We start from the raw sequence: 24,781 nt of genomic DNA, 5'->3' as shown, positions 1-24,781 counted from the left end.
ATAAATTGGACTCTACATCACTTAAAGGGTTTTTGTTGGTTCTTCCTTTCGTGGTGTGCTTCCTCTTTATGTCCATCAAAGGTATTCTCGTTGTTCTGAAACCCGCCCCTCGCCATTTCCACGTGTTGAGCTAATTGTTCTCTCTTGGTCTTTTTATAATCGTTTTCCATCGTCATCGCAACATTATATACATTTTGATGGTTAAATTTTATGTAAGGACACCACTATTGATTTTATTCAGAGTATGTTGGGAGTATATTTGAGAAATGTTGGGCCGGAATTCTAAATATTATATTTATTGAAGTATAGTTAATTGAAGAGCACGCGCCATGTTGTCATGCTTACATAATGAAAATTTTAAATGCGTTTTTCTCGAAACCTTATTTTTAAGGTTTTGTGTAAAACAAAATCTGATTAAAATCGGTTTACTGTCTGTCTCTCTGTTTCTCCGTCACACGCATTTTTCTCAGAGATAATTGTAGCGATTCACACCCAATTTGGTTGAAAGACAAATGCACACTGAAATGTCTTTATAAAAGAAATACACAAAACCATTCATACCTGAAGTGTCCAGCTCCCGGTTTCCTGGCTTGTTTCAACTGGTGGAAAGCACAACTAAAACTTAATTGAACCGATTGGGCTGAAATTTACATATTATTCTATATATCATCTGATTCGAATCTTGATTAAGTATTTTTGTTAGTATTTCCTATTTTTATTCTGGATTTTCAATGAAAAATAAAGAGAATTTCAGTGGGCTTTGCTTAACAGCTCCTCCATTTTAATGTTTCATGCTGTAAAATTATAATTGTGCTTCGGACGATAGAGGCAAGTGCACAGAATAAACAAACGTTTAGATTTTTGGTTCTAGATTGCTAGATATGCTGCTTTTTATAGAAGAGCGCAATTTGATCGCAAAAAAAAACAATTACAAACGATGATCAAACTCCTTAATTAAAAATTTGGTATCGTAATTCAAGACCCCAATAATATATAAAAAGATTGGAAATATAACATTTTTATTTGCCAAAAAAAATCTAAGAAAAGTTAAAATATCACATAAGAAAACTCCCTTGGGGCTTGATATCTCTATACGAGATCAATGTTTAACCTGCACAGTTGAGTGAATTTTGCAACATTTATTGGCATGCAACGTATTTGTAATTTTTGCTGGTTATTCTGTTTTGCCAGTCTTCATAGTATTTCCTGACACTTCTAGCAAATCTGTTTTTGCTTTTAGATGTAATATTTTAAATCCAGTACTTATTACTTTATATCACATTATCCCATCATCGCTTCAATAAACTGATTTCTAGATTATAGGCATTTATATATTCAATTCTTCTATTTAACATTTTCCAATTCTAGTAATTACTCATCACCTTTTTGCAAAATAACAAAAATGGTATCTAATAAAACGTGCAAGTGTACATGTGAACTTTTAAGCTCTTATCATTTTAAATTAAGTTCTTATCTTTATCTGCCTAGCGCAACACAAAGCGAAAGTATTGGAGCGTTGGGTGCATGGCATTTCCTTTGACAAACATAATTTATAAAAGCAAGTCTGATTTGTCTAAAAAATAGCACACTAGATGAAACTTAATCTAGAAAATTAACATTTAAGAAAGGTTTACACATGATAGGCCGAGCACGGGTGAATCCATTTTTACACGTTTTAAAAAAATAAAGAAAAACTTCCTCGGAGTGATTGCAACCGCTAACTTGTCTTAGCGAAAATAATGCAGTAATTTCGTTGCCGATACCAGGTTGCAATGCATATTTCAGGGAAGCACATAGTAGAATATACAACAGAAGAATTAAAAATTGATTCGCTCACCTCTGTAAATGACAAATGTTTCAATCTATGTCAGTTGGTGTTCCACCTGAACAGCTCTTCTGAAACTCGCAAGCTGCAAAAGCTTGCTTTACTTGAATTTGCCATCGGGTTCAATTAAAGGTGCTGGTGCTGGTGGCGGATTATCCACTTATTCAATATGAGCAACATAACTGACATAGAAATTTGCTGTATACTAATATGTTGATTGAAATAATAAAAACTTGTTGTTTCTTTTTCGTTGGTGTGGATATTTATTCTTACAAATACCGATATTTCGGGAACCACTTGTTCCCTTTATTAGTGCTAACAAGTTGTCTTCTTCTCTTCGAAAACTTGTTAGCACTGATGAAGGGAACAAGTGGTTCCCGAAATATCGGTATTTATAGAATAGAATAAATATCCACACCAACGAAAAAAAAACAACAAGTTTTTATTATTTCAATTAATTAATCGTTGGAAACACCGCATCATTTCACTCAGATTAATATGTTGAACTTCATAAAACAATCCACAATGCAAACGTAGAGCTTTAGAAATATTTGTCGGTTTATCATTATTTGGAGCACCACTTTTTCACATTTTCGTGTCTGCGAATTATCTCGATTAGTAGCAATAAAAAAAACAAATGATCAATCATAGACAACCAGGAACACGTAGCTATTACGATGATGAATCCATGATTGATAGAAAGCTAAATTGCATAAAATTGTTCCAAAAAGGTAAGGTTACTTGTGAAAATACGGTTATCGCATTAAAATAGGAAATTTTTCACTTCGAAAACTGCCGCGTCTTTAATTAAAGTGTTAGGAATGGTAAACAAGTCGACTGGACGCTAATATATGCATATAATATATTATGTGAGAATATCCACTTTCGCGTGATATAGAAATTTAAAGTTTTGAATTTGCACAGAAGAGACAACTTTGACCTATTATAACTTCGTTAATAATCATGCGATTTTCACACTTATTGGAAATAGGGCTGTCCACACTTAGTTATGGATGTATATAGTTCACATAAACACAATTGATTTTAGATTCCCATGATTCATACCATGCAAAAAACCTTTTTTTTTGGAGAAGAATACTATCCACTGGAAGTACCCACTCATTATTGCCCCCAAATACCATATCAGTTTATTGCTACCAAGGCGTAATATAGCTGTGAACAGTTCTTTAAAACTTAAGGGAACAAATTCATCTTTGCTGGAGATTTGAATGTAAAATCTATCCATTTGGGCTCAAGGTTAGACTCTCTTAAAGGTAAAGAATTGTAACCACTTATCAGCAGGTCCGTCTATTTACTGACCGATTGACAAACCCAAAATTCATTTGAGTTTGGAGTTTCAAAACGAACGCCATGCCAATGTGCAATCGCGCAAGCAGTCTATGAGCTATCCCAAGGTCTTTCGTAATCTTATATTATATATATTCTAGGTCATATTTATCAAACTGGGTTGACGAAAAATCCACAAATTGTCGAACCCACAAAAAGAAAATCGATAATATTTTTTCACCGGACGTTTGTTTGAAGACATTGATGAAGTGTTTGAGCGATTCAACGAAATTACAATGGAAGCCGCTTCTACAGCAACAGTAAAATCTTCGAAGAAAGTAACTTCAGTCTTTAGTATTATCTATCCGTCAGCAATTTTACAGTTTTTGCGGGATAAAAGACGAACATGAAGGAAGTGGTAAACCACAACCACATAAACTATAATCGGTGCTTATAGAGGACCAGGATTCTGATATACAACGATTTTTAGGCACTACTCCTGATTTCAGCGACTATTCGTTGTAGAAAGCAGCTGAAAAAATCAATAGACTAAGGTTCAGGGAGTCTCAATTAAGAACTACCACCTGCTCACCTGCAAGAAGTAGTTAAACTAATCGATCCCCAAACGCCACTTGAACTTCAAACATTATCGTCAATGATTCCAAAGCCTGTAAAAGGTGCCACTCAAATGCAATTGTACACACCAACAAATCTTCTTATCACAATATCAAAAGTATTCAAAAAACTCCTAGCAGCCAGCAACGCGATACCTGATTTTGTTGCACCTTTTGCTGGTTTACTATAGTTGCTTGGTTTGTCCAGCGAATTTAAGTAGTACCGATCATGCCATAGATATTACCAAGGTTACCAATTCTCTTTCTCGTGTTTTTTCCCTCCTGTTTGATTTTCAACGAGATTGCGTTTCAGTTTCATTATCATCACTGTGCAATTGATTAGTATACGGCAGCGATATAGCACAAAACGAAACAGAAACAGCAGGATTCAAACTCGGCTCAACAAGATCGATGTGCTGACTTTCAACAAACTCCATCGCATCGTTAGCACATGGTAGATAATGATAATCAACGCGCTCTCACGTGTTTTGGAGAAATTCTAGATCGTGAGGGCACACTTTCTGAAGCGATACGGGAGACAACAGAAATGGAGAAATCCTAGTGAAATGGATCCACTACCTTTTCACGCCAACCGACCTTGAGATGGTCTTACCGAATTCTCCAGCAAGACCTTCTTGTCAATCCTTTCTGACTACTTCATGCTTTCTGAGGAAACAAGATAAAGTTTTCAGGTGATCCTTTTATAAAACCTTGGCAGGAATTTCCTACCATTATGCAGCAGAACATAAACTGTCCTCGACCTCTGCACTGCAAAGCAAATAATTACAGATGTCCGATTTTTGCCCAGATGAACTGTCAGATTTAGCACAAAGACTGAACTTGGTGGAACTCGCAATCACCCGTAACTTGTCGGATAAACAAATCGACAAAGCAATTATTTTGGCGACAGACGCCTTTACTACGCAGGAACACGAAGCTTATTAAAGTCGACGAGTTACAGTACAACTCACTTACCCCCGACATAATGCTACACCTGAAGATCAGACAAATATGGCGCAGAAATCTCAACCGAATGTTCCACGAAAATAGAGTTGATGCTATATATAAAGCATTGCTCTCCAGAATCGACTGCCTCATTACGTTAATCCGGAAAATGGTGGGGAAGTTTCAGGCCAAATGTGTTCCAAGATGTACAAGATTTGAAGACCAACATCCAAGAAGAAATTGCCAACATAACACCTGCTATGCTAACAAAAGTCATGGCAAACGCCAGAAATCGGTTTACGCAATGTATGGAGAATGGGGGACGTCACCTAACAGATTTAATCTTCAAAACAATGTAAATAAAAACTTTAGACATGTACCTACATTATAAAAAATAAATAAATATTTTCCGATGCATACAATAGTTTTTATTGAGTTTTGAAAAAAGGAAGTTATGCTGCCGCACCCTGTATTTCCATTCCTTTACTGTCTAAATTGGGTAAACTATTTGAGATAGCATGGACAATCAAGTTAGTGCAGCATTGTGATCTCAATAACATAATTCTAAACCATCGGTACCCAGCACGCTCTAAGGTATCTCCGTATAGTGTCTCTGTTTGGGTAAAAGATCTCATTTATAAATTAATTGAAAATCAGTTCCCTAATCTGATCATAAGACTTGCTATCAGTTTTTTCGAAGATAGACGTGTCTATGTCAGCATTGGAAATAAAATTTTCGATCTCTTACAGGTAACATCTGGAATGCCGCAAGGATCTATCTCTGTCCAAACCCTGTATAATATTTTTGCAACTGGCGTTCCGTCCCTTGAAATCGGCACTGGTCTGATTCAATTTTGTCGATGACACATTACTCCATTGCTCAAACCTACGGCCCAATAACGCGGTTAAAGCGATAGAGAAGTACCTCGTACTTCTCTGCAAATACTATCAGAAATGGGGAAGGACGCAAGTCTGCATCTTTCAGAGAAAGTCAAGGTACCCTGGTTCGAGATCCATTCACAGACGTTAGTAAAACTCAAATTCGGGAATACCATTGTGAGCAGGTCAGGATCGATCAAGGAATCTAACTTAATGAATTCCTAAAGTTTGATCATCACCTCAAACTCGCTACCAATAAGCCAGGCGGTGCATTGCCGAAAATTCATTTTCTTCTTCGTAAGAAGATAGGTCTAAGCACTAAACTCAAACTGACTTTATATAAAACCCTAATACGACCAATCATATGGTAAGGAGATTAAAACGCTGCACTGGACTTGTCTTACAATTGGAAGATTAAAAAGTGTGGACCAGATCGCCGAAGAGGAGAGAGTGGAATTCGTTATCACTCTCATCGGAAGGTTTTTGGAATGAACGGAAAACCATTCAAATCCTAACATTTGAAGACTGTGACAGCAGAGCAAAAAAACCCCAGTGGCCAATTTTTTTTTTCAGCCTTCCCAAATAGTGAGTTCCACCCTTAAATTTTCTTTGTCATTCCCTTCAAGATGGAAGTACAGAGATGATAAGCACAGAAAAGGAAATGAGCTAATTGTAGAAAATAGTTTTTACGTAGTAATATCAGGCTACATTAAGTTAGCGTAGATTAACAGTTTTACACCTTGTCACGCCTTTGGTGCTCGCGCAGTTTTTTTTAAGTAAAGAATTTTGTTAGAAAAAAACATGAAGGTCTATGTAATAAACACGCAAAAAATTAAGAGAAAGTCGGGTTGACCAAACAAATGTAATAGTTACGTTATTTTTTTTTAGCTAACCATAAACGACCAAAAAGCAGGTCCAAACAACGGTGGTTTGATACGTTGGATGGGGATTCAAAAGCCTCGAGATTGCATTCAGATCAGCATTTGATAGAGGGATTTTGCTTCTCGTTGTGGTGTTCACAAAGTGAGAGCTGTGAGTAGACTCTCTCTTCTACCGAGTGACTGCTCCACTTAATCCTGCAGTAATTAGCTATCTTTTCGGGAGTAGATCACTTCAACAAGTGTCTGAAAGTATTTAGCTCTGCCACAAGTTGAATTTTCAAAACGGGCGAAATGGGCGGACGGAAAGGGAAGAAGCATTCTGCCTAAGATTGCCTGCGTATAACGTAGATTTTTCAGGTAAATCTTAGCTAGTGTGTTCTCATCACCGCGCAGGTATCCGAATAATAATAATAATCATTGGCGCAAAAATCTAATTGGATCAGGCCCTCGTCCGAGATTATTACTTTGATTTGACTCAGGTACTCATTCGCAGCTGAGTCGGCTGATATCGGACGTCAAATCACGATGTAAATTCCACTTTCACCAGTGAGATTTGAACCGCGACCTTCCGCACGACAGCTTTGTGCTCTAACCACTCAGCTATCCGGTCATGTATCCAAATGCAAACGATATTTCGGCAACTGAGTGCTGCCATTTTTGGGGTGGTCGAAGACACCAGCATGGGTTTTAGCTCACAAAGTCGTCACCTTGACTTTTTTTCTAGTTTAACTCACTATGTCCACAACTCCAAACTAAATTAAAAAATGTCTGCCCATTTTAACTCTTAAACAATCACAAACAAGTTTTGCTCGCATTAGATTTCCGCTGTATATTTAGGCCCACAGAGTACCTAATTTGTAATGCATCTCCCACCTGCCTCTACTAGCAATGTTACAGGGATCTCTCTCTCTTTCTCTTCCTCTCTGTTATCTCCGTATTTTGCTTGTGCGTCCCTCCGTAAATACTTTATTTTCGGGAGTATTAACGGATCAAAGTTTAAAAAACTTAATTTCGTTCACAGTGATTACAAAAGGTATTTTGAATTGATGATTCTGTAGAAGTTGAAATGCATTTCGACGAAAACATGAATAGCCATGATTCAAGCTCCAAGATCTATGAAACAAGACGCGTCAGTTTTTCTGAAGGCATTGGCCAACGTTCATAGCCACCGCTCAAATATCCTGATAGCCTGATCTAGCGTTCCTATCAACATTTCCTTATATTATCAAATTTGGAAAATTGATATAAGACCGTGTAAAGAGCTACCGCACAAACATTGCTTTAAGCTAAGAGGAATAATATTTACCAGCATCTCATATCTTCTTAGCATACGTGACAATGTACTTAGTGATAAATTTTATAACTACTTAACAAATGTTTAAAGTAAAATGATTTACCACCCTTATCACTTCATGAACGGATTCGATTCGCTATTTCATTTGAAAATGAGATTCACTATGCGGAGATGTTACTGGGAAGAGTTAATTATTCCGATCTATTAGTTCAAGAAAATACCTAATGTATTCTAGTTTTAATCGTCACCATGGTTCGATTAGATAACTTCTTGTGGAATTTCCCCCAATAAGACCAGACAATAAATTCGACTGCATTCTCGTTAATATTTTAAAACAACTTTTCCACCACGGTATAAGATATAGAGCCAATTTGAAATATTTAGAACGTCAAACGGTATTGTCAGCAACATTTGGTCCAACTAAATTGCCACATCTAATAGACAAAGAGCTGACTACTTAAAATTTACATGACTCGTTGGACGAAAAATTTTACCTGGAAATGGCTGCATTGTTTTCGATGAAGCAATAGCCGGATAGTCAGAAGATCTACTATCTTCCTGAACTAAATTCTACTAAATTTTCGTCAAAAGCAAACTGACTCTTGCACGGCTGAATTTTTGCGTAAATAACCAGCAAAAATCCACAAATACAGGACAAATATTATCAGAAGGCTAAGTCAAGGAAGGAAGACCAATGGCTGTTTAATTTGCAAAAACCAAGTAAAATTTGCATATTGAGAAGTACTTTGACAATTTGCATTTATATCCTTCACGTATACCACGTGTTTCAAAATAACCGCACAAACTATATGCCAGGTGATTCCTCATGCAATTCTAAACAAAAAAGTATACGGTAATTTTTGTATGCCCTTCAGGCGACCCACTCGTTGGTCATCTTGGAAGAGTGGATTTCACTGCATTTCGTAGCCCGCAATGCAATTGTCGCCCATTTTTAAAGTGTCACCTATCCAGTGCCACCTCCGTCTTCAGATCACAGTGAATGGCAAGCCTGTGCGCCGAGCAAGTCCTTCGTTTGAGAATGTGTCAGGTCAGCGCACACTGCACATGATACGAGGCAATCAGGTATGGACGAAAGCTTGCAACTTTTGAGTGGCAGTGGAGTTAGCAGAGTAGCAGAGGGAACACTAGCTCAGAAAATGCTCAACATCTAAGTGTAAGTTACTCGGTATTTCTAACGATTAAAATATTTGAAACAATTGAGACTTTTCTCTTTTCGCTAGTGTTATAATTACAATACAGTTTAATACAATAATAGTTTTAATAACACGAATAATATTGTTATAATAACACCAACGAATAGAAAAAAGCAAGTCTTAATTATTTTAGAGTCTCAACTTAATCTTGGGGTTGAGATAACTGCATTTCCAGATTTTAGACGGGCCAGCGAAAGCGGATCTAGTACGGACAACGTGCAGTTCGCTTCCTGGATATGCAAATTGTTTCTCATCATCCATTGAATTTTTGCACGTCCTATGTACAAGGCAGCATGAATAACCTCACTGGTAACAAGAAGAAATAATATCGGCGGACAGGCGAACTCTGCTTTGAACCGTAAAATACCAAGAGATTTTGCATCGGTGCAGTATATGACATTTTGTAGATTCATATGTCGCTCTGATAATAATATTAGTTTTTCCGGAATGCCCCTCCTGCGTAGAGCAGTCCGGATAGACGACGTTCATGCTGTTCACACTATTGAAAGGTTCTCGAAAACGAAGCGAAGATCGTAGAGCGTTGATGTGGTGAATGCAGGAGGATCCCGATTAGAAACCAGCCAGCTCTCTGTTCATTAAGCTTTCGAGATTTTTTTTGATGCGTTCCAAGACTATTTCAATTATTATCTTTGCGACGTCAGGGTACACGCGGATATCCCTCCAATTGTCACATTCAAATGGGTCCTCTTTTTTTGTATCCTGACGATCATCGCCTTCTTCCTTCGTCTAGGAACGATCTCAGATTCTCAAGATTTCTGTACGAGTGGAAGCAGCAGATCTGTAGTAACTACAGGTGCAGTTATAAATAACTCTGCGGGGGGACCGTCAAGCCCAGTGACTTGGTTCGAGTGCATTGATGGCCGAAATATTTCTCTTCTGCTTGAAGGAACAGTCCGTATCCGCATGTTACAGTGACTAGCTATTTCATCCTCGGGAGGAACTTCACGGGTTATGACACGGCTAAAACCGTGGCGAAGTGTTCTTTCCACCTCTTCAGTTGTTCATCATCGTGGATGAGGAGTCAACCGTCATTCACAGGACCGTGATCGTAATGCGGTATACATTTCTGAAAGCATTGCGATCTGCGGCACCTTCCATTTCACCAACGCAATAGCTGAACTTCTCGGCATTTCGCTCGTTATCGGGGTTTCAGCGCATTACGACAACCATCACACGCAGCGGTCAGTAGAGCCGTCAGCCCCTGCCGTTCATATATTCGCATTCACGATTCCGTAATCAACCAGATCTTATGACGCCTTTTCGGTACGTAGTCGACGACGTGTGCAGCAGGCGAGTAAAGAGCAATTTTGATGGCGGCACAATGCTCATTGATATTCTCAAGCGGGTTACTCAATATTTCCACCATTTGAACAGGATAGCTCTCCCACTGTCAAGCGACAATTGTTTCAAATTTTTATAGTTGGATTATACAAACAGTCGATGTGGTGTTTGGGGGGTCGCAGCTCCCTAACCCTGTGAAAACTGCTGATTGCGAAGTAGTCGATCTGATTGCTCGTACGATGTCGGTCAGTTAAAACCTATTTAACCTTAAAGCAGGCTTTGTACTCGAACAATCGGCCACCAATGAAAAGGTAGTGGAAGTGGCAAAAATCCGCAAACCCCACATCATTACCGTTGCGGTCGCCAAAACCTTGTTTCCCTACCACATGTGCGAGGAAGGTGTTATCAGAGCCCCACCTTGGCATTCAGATCACCCATCACAGACACAATGTCACCTTTACCAAGCCTCCTCTGAACTGCGTATAATTGCTCGTAGTCTCCATTGTTGCGTAGCATAGTACAATTGTGATGTACCTTAATCTGGACCAGAATCTTTCAATTAGAAGCCTGTCAGAAGGCGGCTCCCATCTGCATCTTATTTGCATGCAAAATAAATGAGTTTGTACTGATAAACTTCGTAGTATATTGCGCGATACTCCCTCTTATTGCTTTCAATTTGGCATGCCTCGGTTGAACTTAATCGTGGTTTTTCGGTAAATTATTAAGTTTATTTGAACATATGTCGGAATGGGGAATATTTTGTAGTGATAAGAGTGGAAATAGGTGATCAGGTCGATCATCCTTAGTGGCCGACAACGACCTAGAGGGCAGAGCTATCCCAAAAATTGACCGTGAAGGTCCGCCCACAAAGATTGAAGCTCCATCAAAGTGCTCGGTCGACACGTTCTTGCACGCCTCTGTGCTAGCCAGGCTCATGAATGTGGAGGGGCGGGTCCTTTGAGGGCTTTGATCCCTCACGCTTCATTACTCAAAACAACGTGCCTTTTCCGATGCGTGGGTCCGCGCCGGATTTTAAACTCGACGTTAGTACGGATTTCGCGACGGCCTATCGAAGGGACAAACAGAACGCAAACTAAAGTTGGAAATTAAAAAAAAAACGGCTCGATCGCGCGCGTGGAGCCGTAAGTCTCCGGACCCGAGTGCCGCGATCAAGGAGGGGAGGATCCACGACGGTTCACTGTCTCAATGATCGTCTCTTCCTCCTCAGATGTGGTATGAGGCACGGCCGCTGAGGTTCCCACCCTACCTCGACATCCTCAGGCCAGTTATTACTTTGAGGATGTCCCTTAAAACAGTTCCGCGGGGGGGGGGGGGAGGGGAAGGAGGATCTGGAAGGGAGGAAGTCCTCAAACCACTATTCCTTATTCATACTTCATTGTTTATCAGAGTTCATGACATTTATCATAACAAATAAAAATAAAAATAAACAAATGGTAAAATTCAAAGAGAAAAAAAGAGCCGACGGGTGAGAAATAAAGTGCAGAGGGTTTACCGGAACTATGCCATCCCCTGTGAGACACCCGTTGTTTAAATTCTGGACACACTAAAACAGAAACTTTCTGTCATATGCAGTCGGTTACGACGGTATGGCGAAAGTTATTCCAGACGTGTCCAGAATGCAACATACGCGAGGAACCAGCGGAGCTTTTTCAGATCTCTCAACGAATCCCAACAGAGCGCCCAGCCAATACAGTTCTCGGTGACGGAAGCGAAAGAGTATTGGGGTGGACTTTGGGGGTTACCTGCCCAGCATGCTGAGCATGCTGAGTGGATCACCGCCGAAGGCACCCGCCATGCCAATACACCTGGCATGAATTTCGCGGATGTTACCGAAGAGGAAGTTCGACGAGCCATAAACAGCTCGAAGAACTGGAGGGGCCCAGGTCTGGATCGGGTGCAGAATTTCTGGTATAAGAAATTTACCAGCGTACACAGTCGGTTCGCACGCAGTATAAATGAGGTTATGAGTCGGCCGGAGGAATTTCCACCTTTCCTCACTGCGGGGATTACCTACCTTATCCCTAAGAAGGACACGGTGCAGGACCCCGCAGACACAAGACCGATCACTTGCTTACCAACCCTCTACAAATTCATCACGTCCATTATTAGTGGAAGGATCAATGCGCACCTCGAGACCAACAACATTCTGTCCGAGGAGCAGAAGGGCTGCCGAGTTGGGTCAAGGGGTTGCAAAGAGCAACTCATTATCGACTCGGTAGTTGTAAGACAAGCAACTAGAGGCCAGAGAAACCTCTTCAGTTGCTATATCGATTATGCCAAGGCTTTCGACAGCGTTCCGCATACCTGGCTAATCGATATCCAACATCTGTATCGCATTGATCCGAAACTAATAAAGTTTTTGGCGACAGTCATGGAAGGGTGGCATACCACCTTATCAGTCCGTACATCTGAGGGTGCTAATACCTCAGAGCCCATCCGTATGCGGAGGGGCATCTTCCAGGGGGATTCATTGAGTCCCCTTTGGTTTTGTATGGCACTGAACCCCCTTTCATGGCTACTGAATGATGCTAGAGGGCATGGTTTTGCAATAAAGTATGGCCTACGTGCTAAGTGCGAACTGACACACTTGATGTACTTAGATAACATCAAGCTGTATGCTGGTACTGACGACCATCTTAGAAGTCTGTTGCGAATAATAGACATGTTCAGCCGTGATATTCGGATGGAGTTTGGATTAGACAAATGTCGAATCCAAGCCATCCGCAAAGGTCATCACGAGCCACATGCCGGACATAGCATTGGTGACCTCCACATCGAAGCTATGACCGAGACAGACTTCTACAAGTACCTAGGAATTCTGCAAGGAACCCATGCTCGAGTTGGTGATCTGAAAGAAGCTCTGCTGTCCGAATTCCTGCGACGTGTAAAGTTGGTGCTGAAATCGCATCTCTCGGGGAAGAGTAAAATAAGCGCGTTGAATGTATTCGCCATCCCTTCACTGGCTTATGCATTCGGAATATTGCCGTGGACGAAGACCGATCTGGAAAACGTCCAGCGGCGGATACGGACAACTATGTCCAAATTCCGAATGCATCACCCAAAGTCTGCCGTGGAGCGGATAAACCTGCCTCGTGACATCGGAGGTAGAGGCGTGGTTGACATAGGCAGCACAACATCATCGCCAAGTCGACTCGCTGCGCGCTTATTTTTACAGCAAAGAGCAGGCGAGTCCCTTGTATGCGGCTGTCTGTAAGGCAGACTATGGACTGACTCCACTTAACTTGAAGGATCGATCCTTCAATCCTCTGACTGGGGTGAAGTCGGACCAAGAGCGGATCGATGAGTGGAGGTCGAAGGCAATGCACGGTAAACACGTGAATTATCTTTGGCAGCCATTTGTCGATTTGCATCTGTCGAACAGATGGCTGTATGCTGGGGAGCTCTTTGCTGAGACGGAGGGGTTTATGTGTGCCATTCAGGATGGCGTGGTCGCCACCTGAGCTTATAAAAAGCTCATCATGAAAGAACGGGTGGAGAACGACCAGTGCAGAATGTGTGGTTCGGCGTTAGAGACGTTGGACCATCTCATTTCTGGCTGTACTGTTATGGCACCGGTGCAATACATCACCAGGCATAATGCTGTATGTAAGGTTATCCATCAAAACCTTGCATATAAGCATGGGCTGATTACGGGAACATGTCCGGTTTACCGATATGAGCCGCAAGCAGTACTTGATAGTTCTGCTTGCAGCATGTATTGGGACCGGCAAGTTCTGACTGATCGCCATACCGTACACAATAAGCCTGACGTACTGTTAGTTGACAAGACGGGTCGCTCCGCGTATATTATTGATGTTGCTATCCCCCATAATAGCAACATTTAACGGAAATACGTGGAGAAGAAGGTGAACTATGAGCCATTGGCTCGGGAAATCAAAGAAATTTGGCGTCTCGAGCGGGTGGTTCCCATAATATTGTCAGCTACAGGTATTGTACCTAAATCCCTGACGGCTTCCCTTGATGTCCTGGGACTTCCGCACAGTCTGGTTCAAACCATGCAGAAGTACACCATTCTGCATACGTGCTCGATGTTGCGGGGAGTACTCGACGGATTCTCCCACTGACCTACCACCGGCCACCACCACCAGTGCCCCTTTTAGTTTTTAAGTAGGTAGGATCGTCCGAGCCTAAATGCTTGGCACTTAGTGCTAGTATTAGGTAAAATCCGGCATCTGCCGAGATTGTGATAACTCGGAGAAAATAAAAAAAAAAAGAAAATAAATAAAATAAAAGAAATAAAAAGAAAATAAAAAGAATATAAAAACATGGACTCACCCAGGTCGTCACTCCGAGCTCGGTTGGCGGCTGGTGTAGCAAGTTCTAAAAAGACAAATTTTATAAAGAGTTCGGTTATAATATTGATATAGCTATATTAATAACACTTAATGCAAGTTGTGCTTGTATAATTTTAGTTTAAAATCACTCCAAAAAAACAAACTTCACATGTATATTATTCCATTTGCTCTCCTCCGCCACTACAAGGTAAATTCAAAACAAGTACCAATTTAGGTTCTTTCCCTTCTCAAATCCAAAAAAAATGTCTTTAAATAGTTCTTTTTGGCTAAAATTATCATTCGTTAACGCTTTTTCTGCCCCACTTTTTAGATCCGATTATATGTACAACTTTTTCAAAGATTGCTTAGATAAATGCATTTATATTGTTCGTCTGATCACAATATTAACGAAACGCTTCACCGATTTCTTCCTTAAGTCCGTTATGTCTTATAACTTATTTAATTTTTGTTTTAGAGGGAAAAGTTATCCAGTTGCATTTGCATCTTTATGGCGAATAAATTCCATTCCTTCACCTTCGGATTAATGATGTTTTTCTTTGTTCTCGAAGACTTTCTCTCCTCTTCCTTTATTTCTCCGTCCAGCTCCACTCCTCACCAACGCCAAAATCCAACTCCCCGGTTAATTTTCCGCGCGCCGTTGCCCTCACCAAGCAACACTCGCTCCGTTCTTTGTTCGTGCACTGCTTCTATTCCCGCTACATAGCCTTTCTCACTCGCTAGGCAATGTTGCGGCAACATGCGCATGCGCCTGCGGATGCGGCAAATCATTCGCCTCTTGTCAAGATCAATTCGCTCGAATGCATTCAATAATGTGCAATCTGCGGCGAACATTAAGGCAATTGCACACTATTAAATGCATTGTTTAAGCAAATTAATTAAGAAAGAGCCGAATGAGATTCCGCTCCTGTCGCGCAGCCGCGGTCACTGCGATTTTGAGACCTGGATTTCATACCAGCGCCCTTTACATGTATGGGGGCCCCCTTTAGTGTCCGCGTAAATTTATATCACACGCTGTAAGCGTCGAATTTGTATATGTGCACCACCAAATTTTATTTGAATCGCTAAAGTCGTTTTGTAGAAAAAAGACAGATAAGCAAACAGTAAACCGATTTGAATAAGACTTTGTTTTACATAACACCTTCAAAATTAAGAAGAACTGTGTGCAACGCTCGACTATTTTGATCTGGTTGTAATATTGTTGTCAACTACTTAGCCAACAGTATGAATTTATTCATTCCAAGTTTGCCCATCTCAGTAGTCAAACTACCAAGGAGTTAATGGCACGCGGCATTTGTTATGGTAAGACCGGGACTCGAGTCTCCTGAATTATAGATTAAAGAACATGTCGGTCACTCGAACTTAGGCATATGATGACGCTGCCTCATCCTGTGGTGTATGCATGAATTCAATTGTATGCGGACATACCGACATTTGAAGACCACTAAGTCATGCCATTGGCACAACCAACAAAACCATGGATTTGAATATTTGCTCATTTTCACTTTTCTATATTAATCAACTAGTTGTTGATCGCTTTTGTTACTACCTAGACAACGTCAATTCTAGCTGCTGTCATTTTCAATAATTCCCATTCTCGCAACGTCAACGCAACGATATTGTATGAACGGTATGTGTAAACGTGCTTCTTGCCTGAAAAATTCCGTAATGGCTTAGAGGATTGTCTAATAATCAAAATATGACCAAAAAGTATAAACGAAATTTTAGTAATGGCGAAAGAGGGACTGAAGTGTCCAAAAGGATCCCCCTTTTCAGAAGCAGGCAAGCGCATCTTAACAGGTCATTTTAATATTATTATTTTTTTAGGTTTTTGGGACAGCCAACCTTGGTCAATTTGATTGGTCTTGTGACGAAGATATTATAATTCTTTGAATTTAATTAAGGATTTGCTCTAGCAATAGGTCCCTGGTTTTTCATCAAAAGTACAATATAAAAAACAAGAAAGGCGCAACGCAAAATGGCACCACTTGCTGTATGGAAAATCAGTGGTAGATGAGAAGCAAATTTTCATTTGTAGTATTCTGAAATTAAAAATTTAAACGTTTCTGTAATTCAAAATTCAAAAATCGCTTCGTTTTTCATTAAAAATCCAAAATAGAAATAAGAAATTATTGACGAAAATACATAGCGGGAGTTCGAACCCGAGCTGCGGATGTACAGAATAATGTTGAAAAATTTCAACTCGGTAAATGCAACAGAATTTTATTTGTTCTTCCTACAGTTGAAAAAAATGTGGTTTTGAGGTATTTTGAAGTGCACTTCAAGATGGCGCGTGCTCTTCTATTATAAAACTTAAATATTTTGAATTTCATTCTAAAATTTCTGCGGTATATATATAACATATTCTGATTTCAAAGCATATTTATATTGAAGAAAAAACCGGTTTGTGAAAACCGTGACGTTGGAAACCCCCTTAAGTAAAATCAAATATCTTCATGACAACTAGTAACCCCTTATTGAATTTCTCGTAAGATACATTATGAATGCTATTTCTAAGGTAAAAATATCCTCAAATATTCACTTATTTCCCGCCCTACATTAAGAATATCTTGAAAAAATTGAAATGAATAATAATTTGTTTATATTTGCTTTACAGACGGTGAACCCATCAAACTTCCGGAAAACTTGGAAAGTTTGCCACGTGCTGACCATTTTCCCACTCAACGGCACCGTTGGAATACAAATGAGGTAAGCACTTCTGAGGTGTTCATTTTTTCAAAGGATTCTAACGTCTTATGCGTCACACGACCATCATCCATGTCATCGCTCTCACCGGTTGGAGTAGCTCTGTGGGAAAGTATCCTTCAGATCTTGCTTGTTTTTTAAACTCGTGCTTTAGGAACGGTGAAAATTAAACATCCTTTCGCTTCTAGACCTCTGATCCTAGCCACATCTGTAGACATCAACTCACGCTCTGTTTACTCCCCTCGAATTCTCTGCCCCATATTCCTGGCATATCCCTCGCCAGTTATGGCACGGTACAAGTTCCGTCTAAAATTTCACTTTGCAAATAAACGTTATGAATATTATGTCCTTGTTATTCTCAATCTGGCCAACTAAAATTAGTAAGGGGATGATGCTGGATGGTCAGGAATGACGGGCGAGTAACCGAATTTCCCAGTCGGGCTTACTGCTTTTAGAAAGGATTTGTGGTTTTTGGCGAGGTGTTGATTTTGTCCGGTCTTTGTGGAGAAGAATTTGGTGTACTTCATATAAATGGAGCTTAATGACTTTTATGACCAATTGTTATTCGATGATGTTTTCTCAACTATATTTTTCCCATCTCAAGGCCCTAGGTTTTTACGAAATTGTGCGATGTCTTTTAACTTGCAGAAGTGAAAAAACTAGGAATTGAACTCATTAAACCTTTTGAAATTTTGGTTACATGAAAACGTGAGTGCAATATTCAGCTATATGTATCATATATAATAATAAGCGATGGCGTAATAATCCGACTCCGTTTCAAGTTCGTAACGGCACACTAATGGGTAATGTGGTCAGAAATCACCTGCCCTAATCTGACTCAAGTATCCATTCACTGTTCAGTCGACTAACATTGGATGTCCAGTCATGATAAAGCATAGTATTCTAACCATTTGACCATACGTATTTTCATATGTCCATATATTACAGAATAGTTATACTTTTGAATGTCAATTTTTTGGCTTTACAAATATGATATTTGGTTTGTCGACTGAAGTCCAAATTTACCCGTTCGGCTACGTGATTCCTTGCAAGTTGGCCCCTCAAAGTGGAACTGACAATCACACAAGCTGGTTCAGGAAGTAGAAGACGAATCTTTCAGTCTCTTCATTGGCAATGTAGTTATGCCCTGATGTATTTAATGGTGCTGCCGTTGAATGCTGACAACTCCTGGCTATTGTATGAAATTTGAATGCTGCGGTGCTACAAACTCTCTTTTGTGGCTGACAGAATGGCCTATGCGTCTACCTGGAAATTGATATTTTGTAAGTGGTTGGGCAAATTCTATCCTACAGCGAGCCGAGCATATTCAGGCTGTTAAGACATTCCATACCAGTTTATAGTTTTCCAGTGTTAGTGTTAGTTTGTAAGTCGAACGAGGCACATTTATATATATTTTCGCCTTAGTGTGCTTAACTATTCAATCAAAGTACGTCTTCCTTGGACCAATGTCCTAGGCCTTCGTTCCCTTTGCATGAGGAATCCGTCACTGTACACTGCACAGGTAATCAGTTATTGGCTTAAGCCGTAGATCACTGTCAAACTCTCTCAGTTTGCCCTATTACTCCAACGATTTGCATAATGTACACAGAAGTTTGAAATAAAACAGAAAATGACACATAAAAATACATTGTACAATAAGTACCTCCCTAGCGAAATTGATAAAAATAGTTTTGTCGCGATGTTTGTGCTTCTCCTACATTACTCTGCACCATCCGTTCCTCGGATGACCTACTCGGGGGCTATGTTGGGATAGGGATTCAATTTTATCGCGTGGTTGACCTTCACTAATGTGAGACTTATCCAAGTGCCAATTCCGCTTTTGATCAGCACGTCCACGGGTAAATAACCAACGTACCTGATAAGACTTCTCATTCAAAAATGGGTCCGGCCAACCGGAGCAAATAGATATTATCAGCACAGTCGAGATGTTTGGGTAAAAACGTCTTGGTCCGTTGACGTTTTTCATGTCCTCTGGACAAGACAGCTCCCCCACGACTTTCGGAGATGCCCGCACTTCTCCTCTACTGTTCTGAGCTAAGTGCCCTTAGGGCGACCAAATCATCTGACATCTTGGGAGAGTGGATTCCATTGCATGGCATCGCCCGTAGTGTAACTGTCACCCCTCCTTAATGTGTGATCTATCCACTGCCACTTCCGCTTTCAGATCACAGTGCATATACGTCTTAAATCGTGTCAGACCCGCAAAGTCCGACGATATGATATGACTTTGCATGTGCTATAGCATATAGCAATACAGAAAAAACTAACACAGAACAGTCTCAACTTGATCTTGATGTTAACATAACTGAATTCTCAAATTTTAGACAACACAGTAGTAGCAGATTTATCGCTGTTAAAGCGTCGAGCGACAACCAGTTCCGTGTCACCGTCAGCAGAAACCACGCTTCCTAAATATTCAAATTAATTGTCGCCTTCGATGCTCTGCCCATTAATGCAGACGGAAAGAGTGAGATGATCCATCAGGATCAAAACCTCGGTTTTGTCAGCTTCAAACCAACTCTACTTCCCTCTTTTTCCAAATCTGGAGCCAACCAAGTCCATGACCCGATGGGAGAGCAAACAGATGTTATCAGCGTGTTTCAGGAAAGATGTCATAGTTTATTTACTTCCTCCTCCTTCTCCACGTCCTCCGGACAAGGTGAAATAAGGACCGTCACCGATAGCAAAACGAAATATCAGTGACTGAAAGCAAATCTGGTGGCCTGCGCTTTGGGCTTGAAAATCCCCCGAGATTTAACCTTGGCGCAGCACGTGACATTTTGCGCCATCATGTGTTGCTTTCATAAAAGCTATTAGTTTCTCCGGAAGATACACTCCCTGTTCACGCTATCGAAAGCTTTCGGATTCCCAATATAATTACGGTCGGCAAGACTGTGTTTCGCTATCACATGTGCCAGCAAGGTTTTGTCAGAGTCCTCCTTGGCTTTTAGATCGCCCATCACGATCATCACCTTTAGGAAGTCTACCCTAACGTGTAACTACTCGTAGAAAGTACCCTTCTCCATCATATGCGAAGACTCCCTTACAGCATAGTATTGTACAATTATGATGCTCTTTAACCTGGAGAGGGATCTTGCAGTAAAAGTCTTGTCAAAAACGCGGTAGCCTTCAAAAACAGCCCGACACCGGATTAGCAGTGTGCCTTTACTTGGCTTTCGGGAGTACAAAAGCACATTGCCACAAAAGAGAAGGAGTATCCCCCAGAGTCACACCATCTTACTTCGCTTAGGCCCAAAATCGCTTACATTTGGGAAACCCACAATAGTTCGTTTTCGATAGTCAAAGGTTGCAGCCCCTATCATAGGCAGGTTGTTAACGCTTCAGTAGCAATAAAGTTTCAAAATTTGCAGATTGCTTACTCACAAATTTTTATGCCTTTTTTCGCCTCTTAAGACAGCCAGGGAAGACTTTCAAGGTATTCCCAAGCCTAAATTAGGTTAATTGCAGAAACCTTACGGCTCTTAAATTCAAGTTCTTCAAAGCAACGTCCTAGGTTCGGCACTCGACCTCACTTCTGGGATTCAGTGTGCACTTCCAATATTGAGTTGCTAGGACGAGCGCAATCCAGAATAGTACAAACCATCACCGGTGCACCTTCGTATTTGAAAAAAATCTAAATATTCACTGACAGCCTCAACATTGCGACAATAGAAGGTGAGGTTCTCATTCAAGGAAGCGAGACTAGGAGGCTGCTACACCAACCTAGTGTCAGTCGAATAAAAATAAATCGGGGAACCGGAAGCTGGGAGCTTTAGGAATAAAAAGTTTTGTTTTCAACAAAACCTTAAAAATGAAGTTTTTGGAATACAGATAAGAAAGCTTCAACGAAACATGTAAACAATGTATCTGATAGAATTGGCGAGTAATTCATCTTAAGCTTAGTTGTTAGTTTCTTCTCCAAAAAGATACAATCAAATAAATATGTGTTTAAAAACCATTTTGACAACAGCTTCCCGACATAAAGATGAAACAAATTTATTTAATTTTATCTTTCTAATTATCCCCGTTTGGAGTGATAACAATGGTATTAACCGCAAATAGAGTTTTTATTTCCTCCAAGAGAGGAAAATGCATCACCCACTTCAGATAATGAAATTTCGGGGAAACATGAAACAATTACGTACACAATCCTCCACAGTCCCATAAAGTCATTTGGAATGACCTTTGGTGTTCCACTTGCCCGAAAAAAAACGGTACACACATAATACTCGTATCATCCTCCCCCAATTTGCTCTGAATTCAGGATTGATTCACGTGCGACTAAATTAAATTGGTAAAATTCATCAACTTATGGCCAAACGGGGGTAATTCCAGCACTGAGAGGAGTCGCTCCGTCCTGGCCTGCGATCCGCATATGAAAAATTCAAAAACTCGAACTGTGGTTAAGGTTCGAGGCCATACGTCTTCATTTAGCAATTCGGCACTGATTTCCTTATAACAAAGTGCTTTTTTTCTCGCCGTTCTAGTGTCTTATTTATGGATGAAATGGCAGCCGCTTGGATGTAGGTCCTTTCCGTGAAGACAAAAACAATGCTAATACACGTACGTGTACATATTTCCCACAGTACGGGAAAAGAGTCCTGGCAGTGAATAATTCAGTTGGAGCACAAGGATCAAAAAATGAAATAAAACTCATGGTATTCAGCTGAGGTTGGAAAAACAGAAGTCCAAGAAAGGACTTTGTAGCCACAAAGATAGCTCAGCGGTTTTCGTCAGTTCCCTCGGAGTAACACTGGTAGAAATTGCTGTAAACTCGTTTTTATACTTGCGACCCAACCTGAATGCATATCTACGTAGCTACAAGGATATTTTTACGATAGGATGTACTGAGGGCACTTCTTTGGTAACTGACATAATTACCAAAATGACCTGATTTCACCTGACTCGTTATTGAATGAAAATAAGTTGGAAAACTTTAGAATTAACTCTTCTCAGCGATATATTTTTTCTTAATAATTCCTTGCAATTCGATGATTCCCACGAAACCAAATGGATGTGAATACACACCACATTCTAGCACTTTACCAGCGCAAAACCACAAACCAGAGAGTGTGTATGTCATTCAGCGTTTTAATACCAACAAAAATATTTATACACAATTTTTTATGATCCTTGAAATAAAATATTCATTCGAATAACTGAAGAGGATTACTTGTTCCTTTCCGAAGCGTGGAGGCAGGAATCGCAGCACTCGTTTGTGGAACAGCGTCTGCCATTAGGACGAATGGATATTCTGGTCGATTTATGTAGTCTTCTCAAAAATCGTTTGTTACGCTGCTTTTTTACTCGTTTCCATTCCCAAATAAATTACATTCTGCATAAATTTTCTTCGCGCGAAATTATTCAGCGGACAATATGACGAATAATAATTGCAAGCGGTTGAGGAATTGAAACGTAAGTTCCGGATATTATTGTTTTCTGCACAATGTACACGGATTTGTCTTTTGTTGAACACATCTGGACGAGCACCAGTGCATATTTATGTAACTACATGTATATAATGAGGACGACATCTGCTCCAATTTCTGTTAATTTGCCATAACTGTGGACACACAGATTCTAGGACTCTAGAATAGTATAAGCTTGAGACGATGTGGCCCATTTTACAAGCTTTTGGCTTATGCATTGAGTCAAACTGTACCAAGGTCATTCAATGAACAACGGTTTTTAACAAGAAATATATTCTTATCATTTTGTACCTGGCGTTAGTTTATCGCGCCGTAAACATCATAAGTTATTAGGGAACATGGTACAGGAATTGTGCAACCTAAGACAGAATTTATACTATGCAAACCCTTCAAATACCTTAAATGTGTGTGAACTGATATTACTGTACATTGACGTCTCTAATACTTAATTCCTCTAAATTCTGTATAAGATTTATGTACTACGTAATGTTTGTCGCGAGACGAATATTCTCTTCTGCCTATTTCCTATTGTCATGTGCTTAACTAATACCGAGTGCTTTATTACTGTCTGATAACGTGGAATTCTAATGTGAGGATGCTTTTTGATATTGGATTTCATGCGTACGGAGAGATGCAAAAAATTTAAAACTGTTTAGTGAAAATTGTTCGAAGTTCCCCAATTGGCTTGCGAAGGACTGAATTCTGTCTGATGCCTCTCAGAAAACTAAATCTAACAGGGAAAAATAGATACAGTGACCACGCAAGCTTTGAATAAGCCAATCTAGAAGTATATTACCAGAGCAGTTACACAGGGCGACATACTGTACTCACCTATATGTTTTTTTTGATTTCCGCATTTCTGTATTCTAAATTCTAATTATTTTTTTTTGTTTTCTAGAGAAAATGCTTTTTGTATTATCAATGTGTATTTGATTCAATATGTTTCTAAAATTTGGAGGGCACTTTTTTGTTTCATACAACAGGTGAAACAAAAAGACTGAGGAGAACTACAAACACCTTACCTTTTCCACTCCTTCCTATTTTTTAATTATTTGAGGCCCTCAATGCTTTCCGGTTTAGTATTAACATATTAATTATAAAATTTCCTGCAAAGCTTTACTCCAAAGGCCAAATCCTCCATCGCACATAATGCTCCCAATACGAATCCTTGTGGAATAGGAGCTATAATTTTTCGCGCTGCAAATACCATCCTTTCGATAGACCGCCCAACCTTCACTAGCATCTGTCAAACATTATTGCAAACATTATCTAAAATATTGAAAGGTGATGTCAGAAGAAATGGCGAAGTGTTTTTGCATCTTGTATAGCAAATCAACTTCTGCCGATTTCACACCTTTCTCGACATTGGATTCATACGTGCTTATCAATCATGCGGGTCTTGCCATTAGCAGCCAACTGAGTATTTCGTTCGAAATCCTTGCCAATTCCGGAATCTTGTGATCTCCCACACGTCTGTAGATTCGGCGTAGTTCCTACTTCGTGACTCCATGGATCGAGGAAACGTCCTGGGGAATCTCGAATTGAGTTCTTTGCAAAATGGAGGTATTCAAGTTCAATTCATTTATTTTGGCATATTACAAGATGATGCGTGTAATTGGGCAAACAGAAAAACATTGCCGGCGAAAAGTTTGAGACCACCTACATTAAAAAAAGAAAATAAAATAAAACTCAAAATACAAAGTAAAGATGTGATTATTTATTGAAATACTTATATAGTGATCAAGAAGGAAACAAAACAGAAATGTTAACTATTTACGTTAAAAATGCCGTCCATATTTTAAGCAGATTTTTCGTCAAAAACCCTCCCTTGCATTTTATTACTTTTTCCCACTCGGCATGCGAACAATCAATTTGTCGATTGTACCTTGTGAAATATTGTTCCAGCTTTCTTGCAAGCCTTCCACATTTCTTCTTCCGAGGAGGGACAACAACTGTGCACATTTCTATCAAGTTCTTCCAACGAAAGCTCAATTGGGTTAAGATCCGGGCTCTGAGAGGCCACACCATGGTTTAAACCCCCTTCTTTTTC

The 24,781-nt window shown here is 39.9% G+C and overlaps 1 protein-coding gene across 1 annotated transcript in view; it reads left to right on the top strand.

Moving 5' to 3' along the window:
* LOC119661554 (calmodulin-binding transcription activator 1) overlaps positions 1-24,781 on the top strand; it is a 601,359-nt gene that overhangs the window by 482,784 nt on the left and 93,794 nt on the right. The window contains 1 exon segment of the mRNA XM_038070945.1: positions 17,193-17,284. Within this exon segment, the coding sequence (XP_037926873.1) occupies positions 17,193-17,284 (92 nt within the window).

This window comes from Hermetia illucens, chromosome 1 (genome assembly GCF_905115235.1).
Source record: "Hermetia illucens chromosome 1, iHerIll2.2.curated.20191125, whole genome shotgun sequence".
In the NCBI taxonomy this organism is placed as follows: domain Eukaryota; kingdom Metazoa; phylum Arthropoda; class Insecta; order Diptera; family Stratiomyidae; genus Hermetia; species Hermetia illucens.
This window is presented reverse-complemented; position numbering and strand designations above follow the sequence as displayed.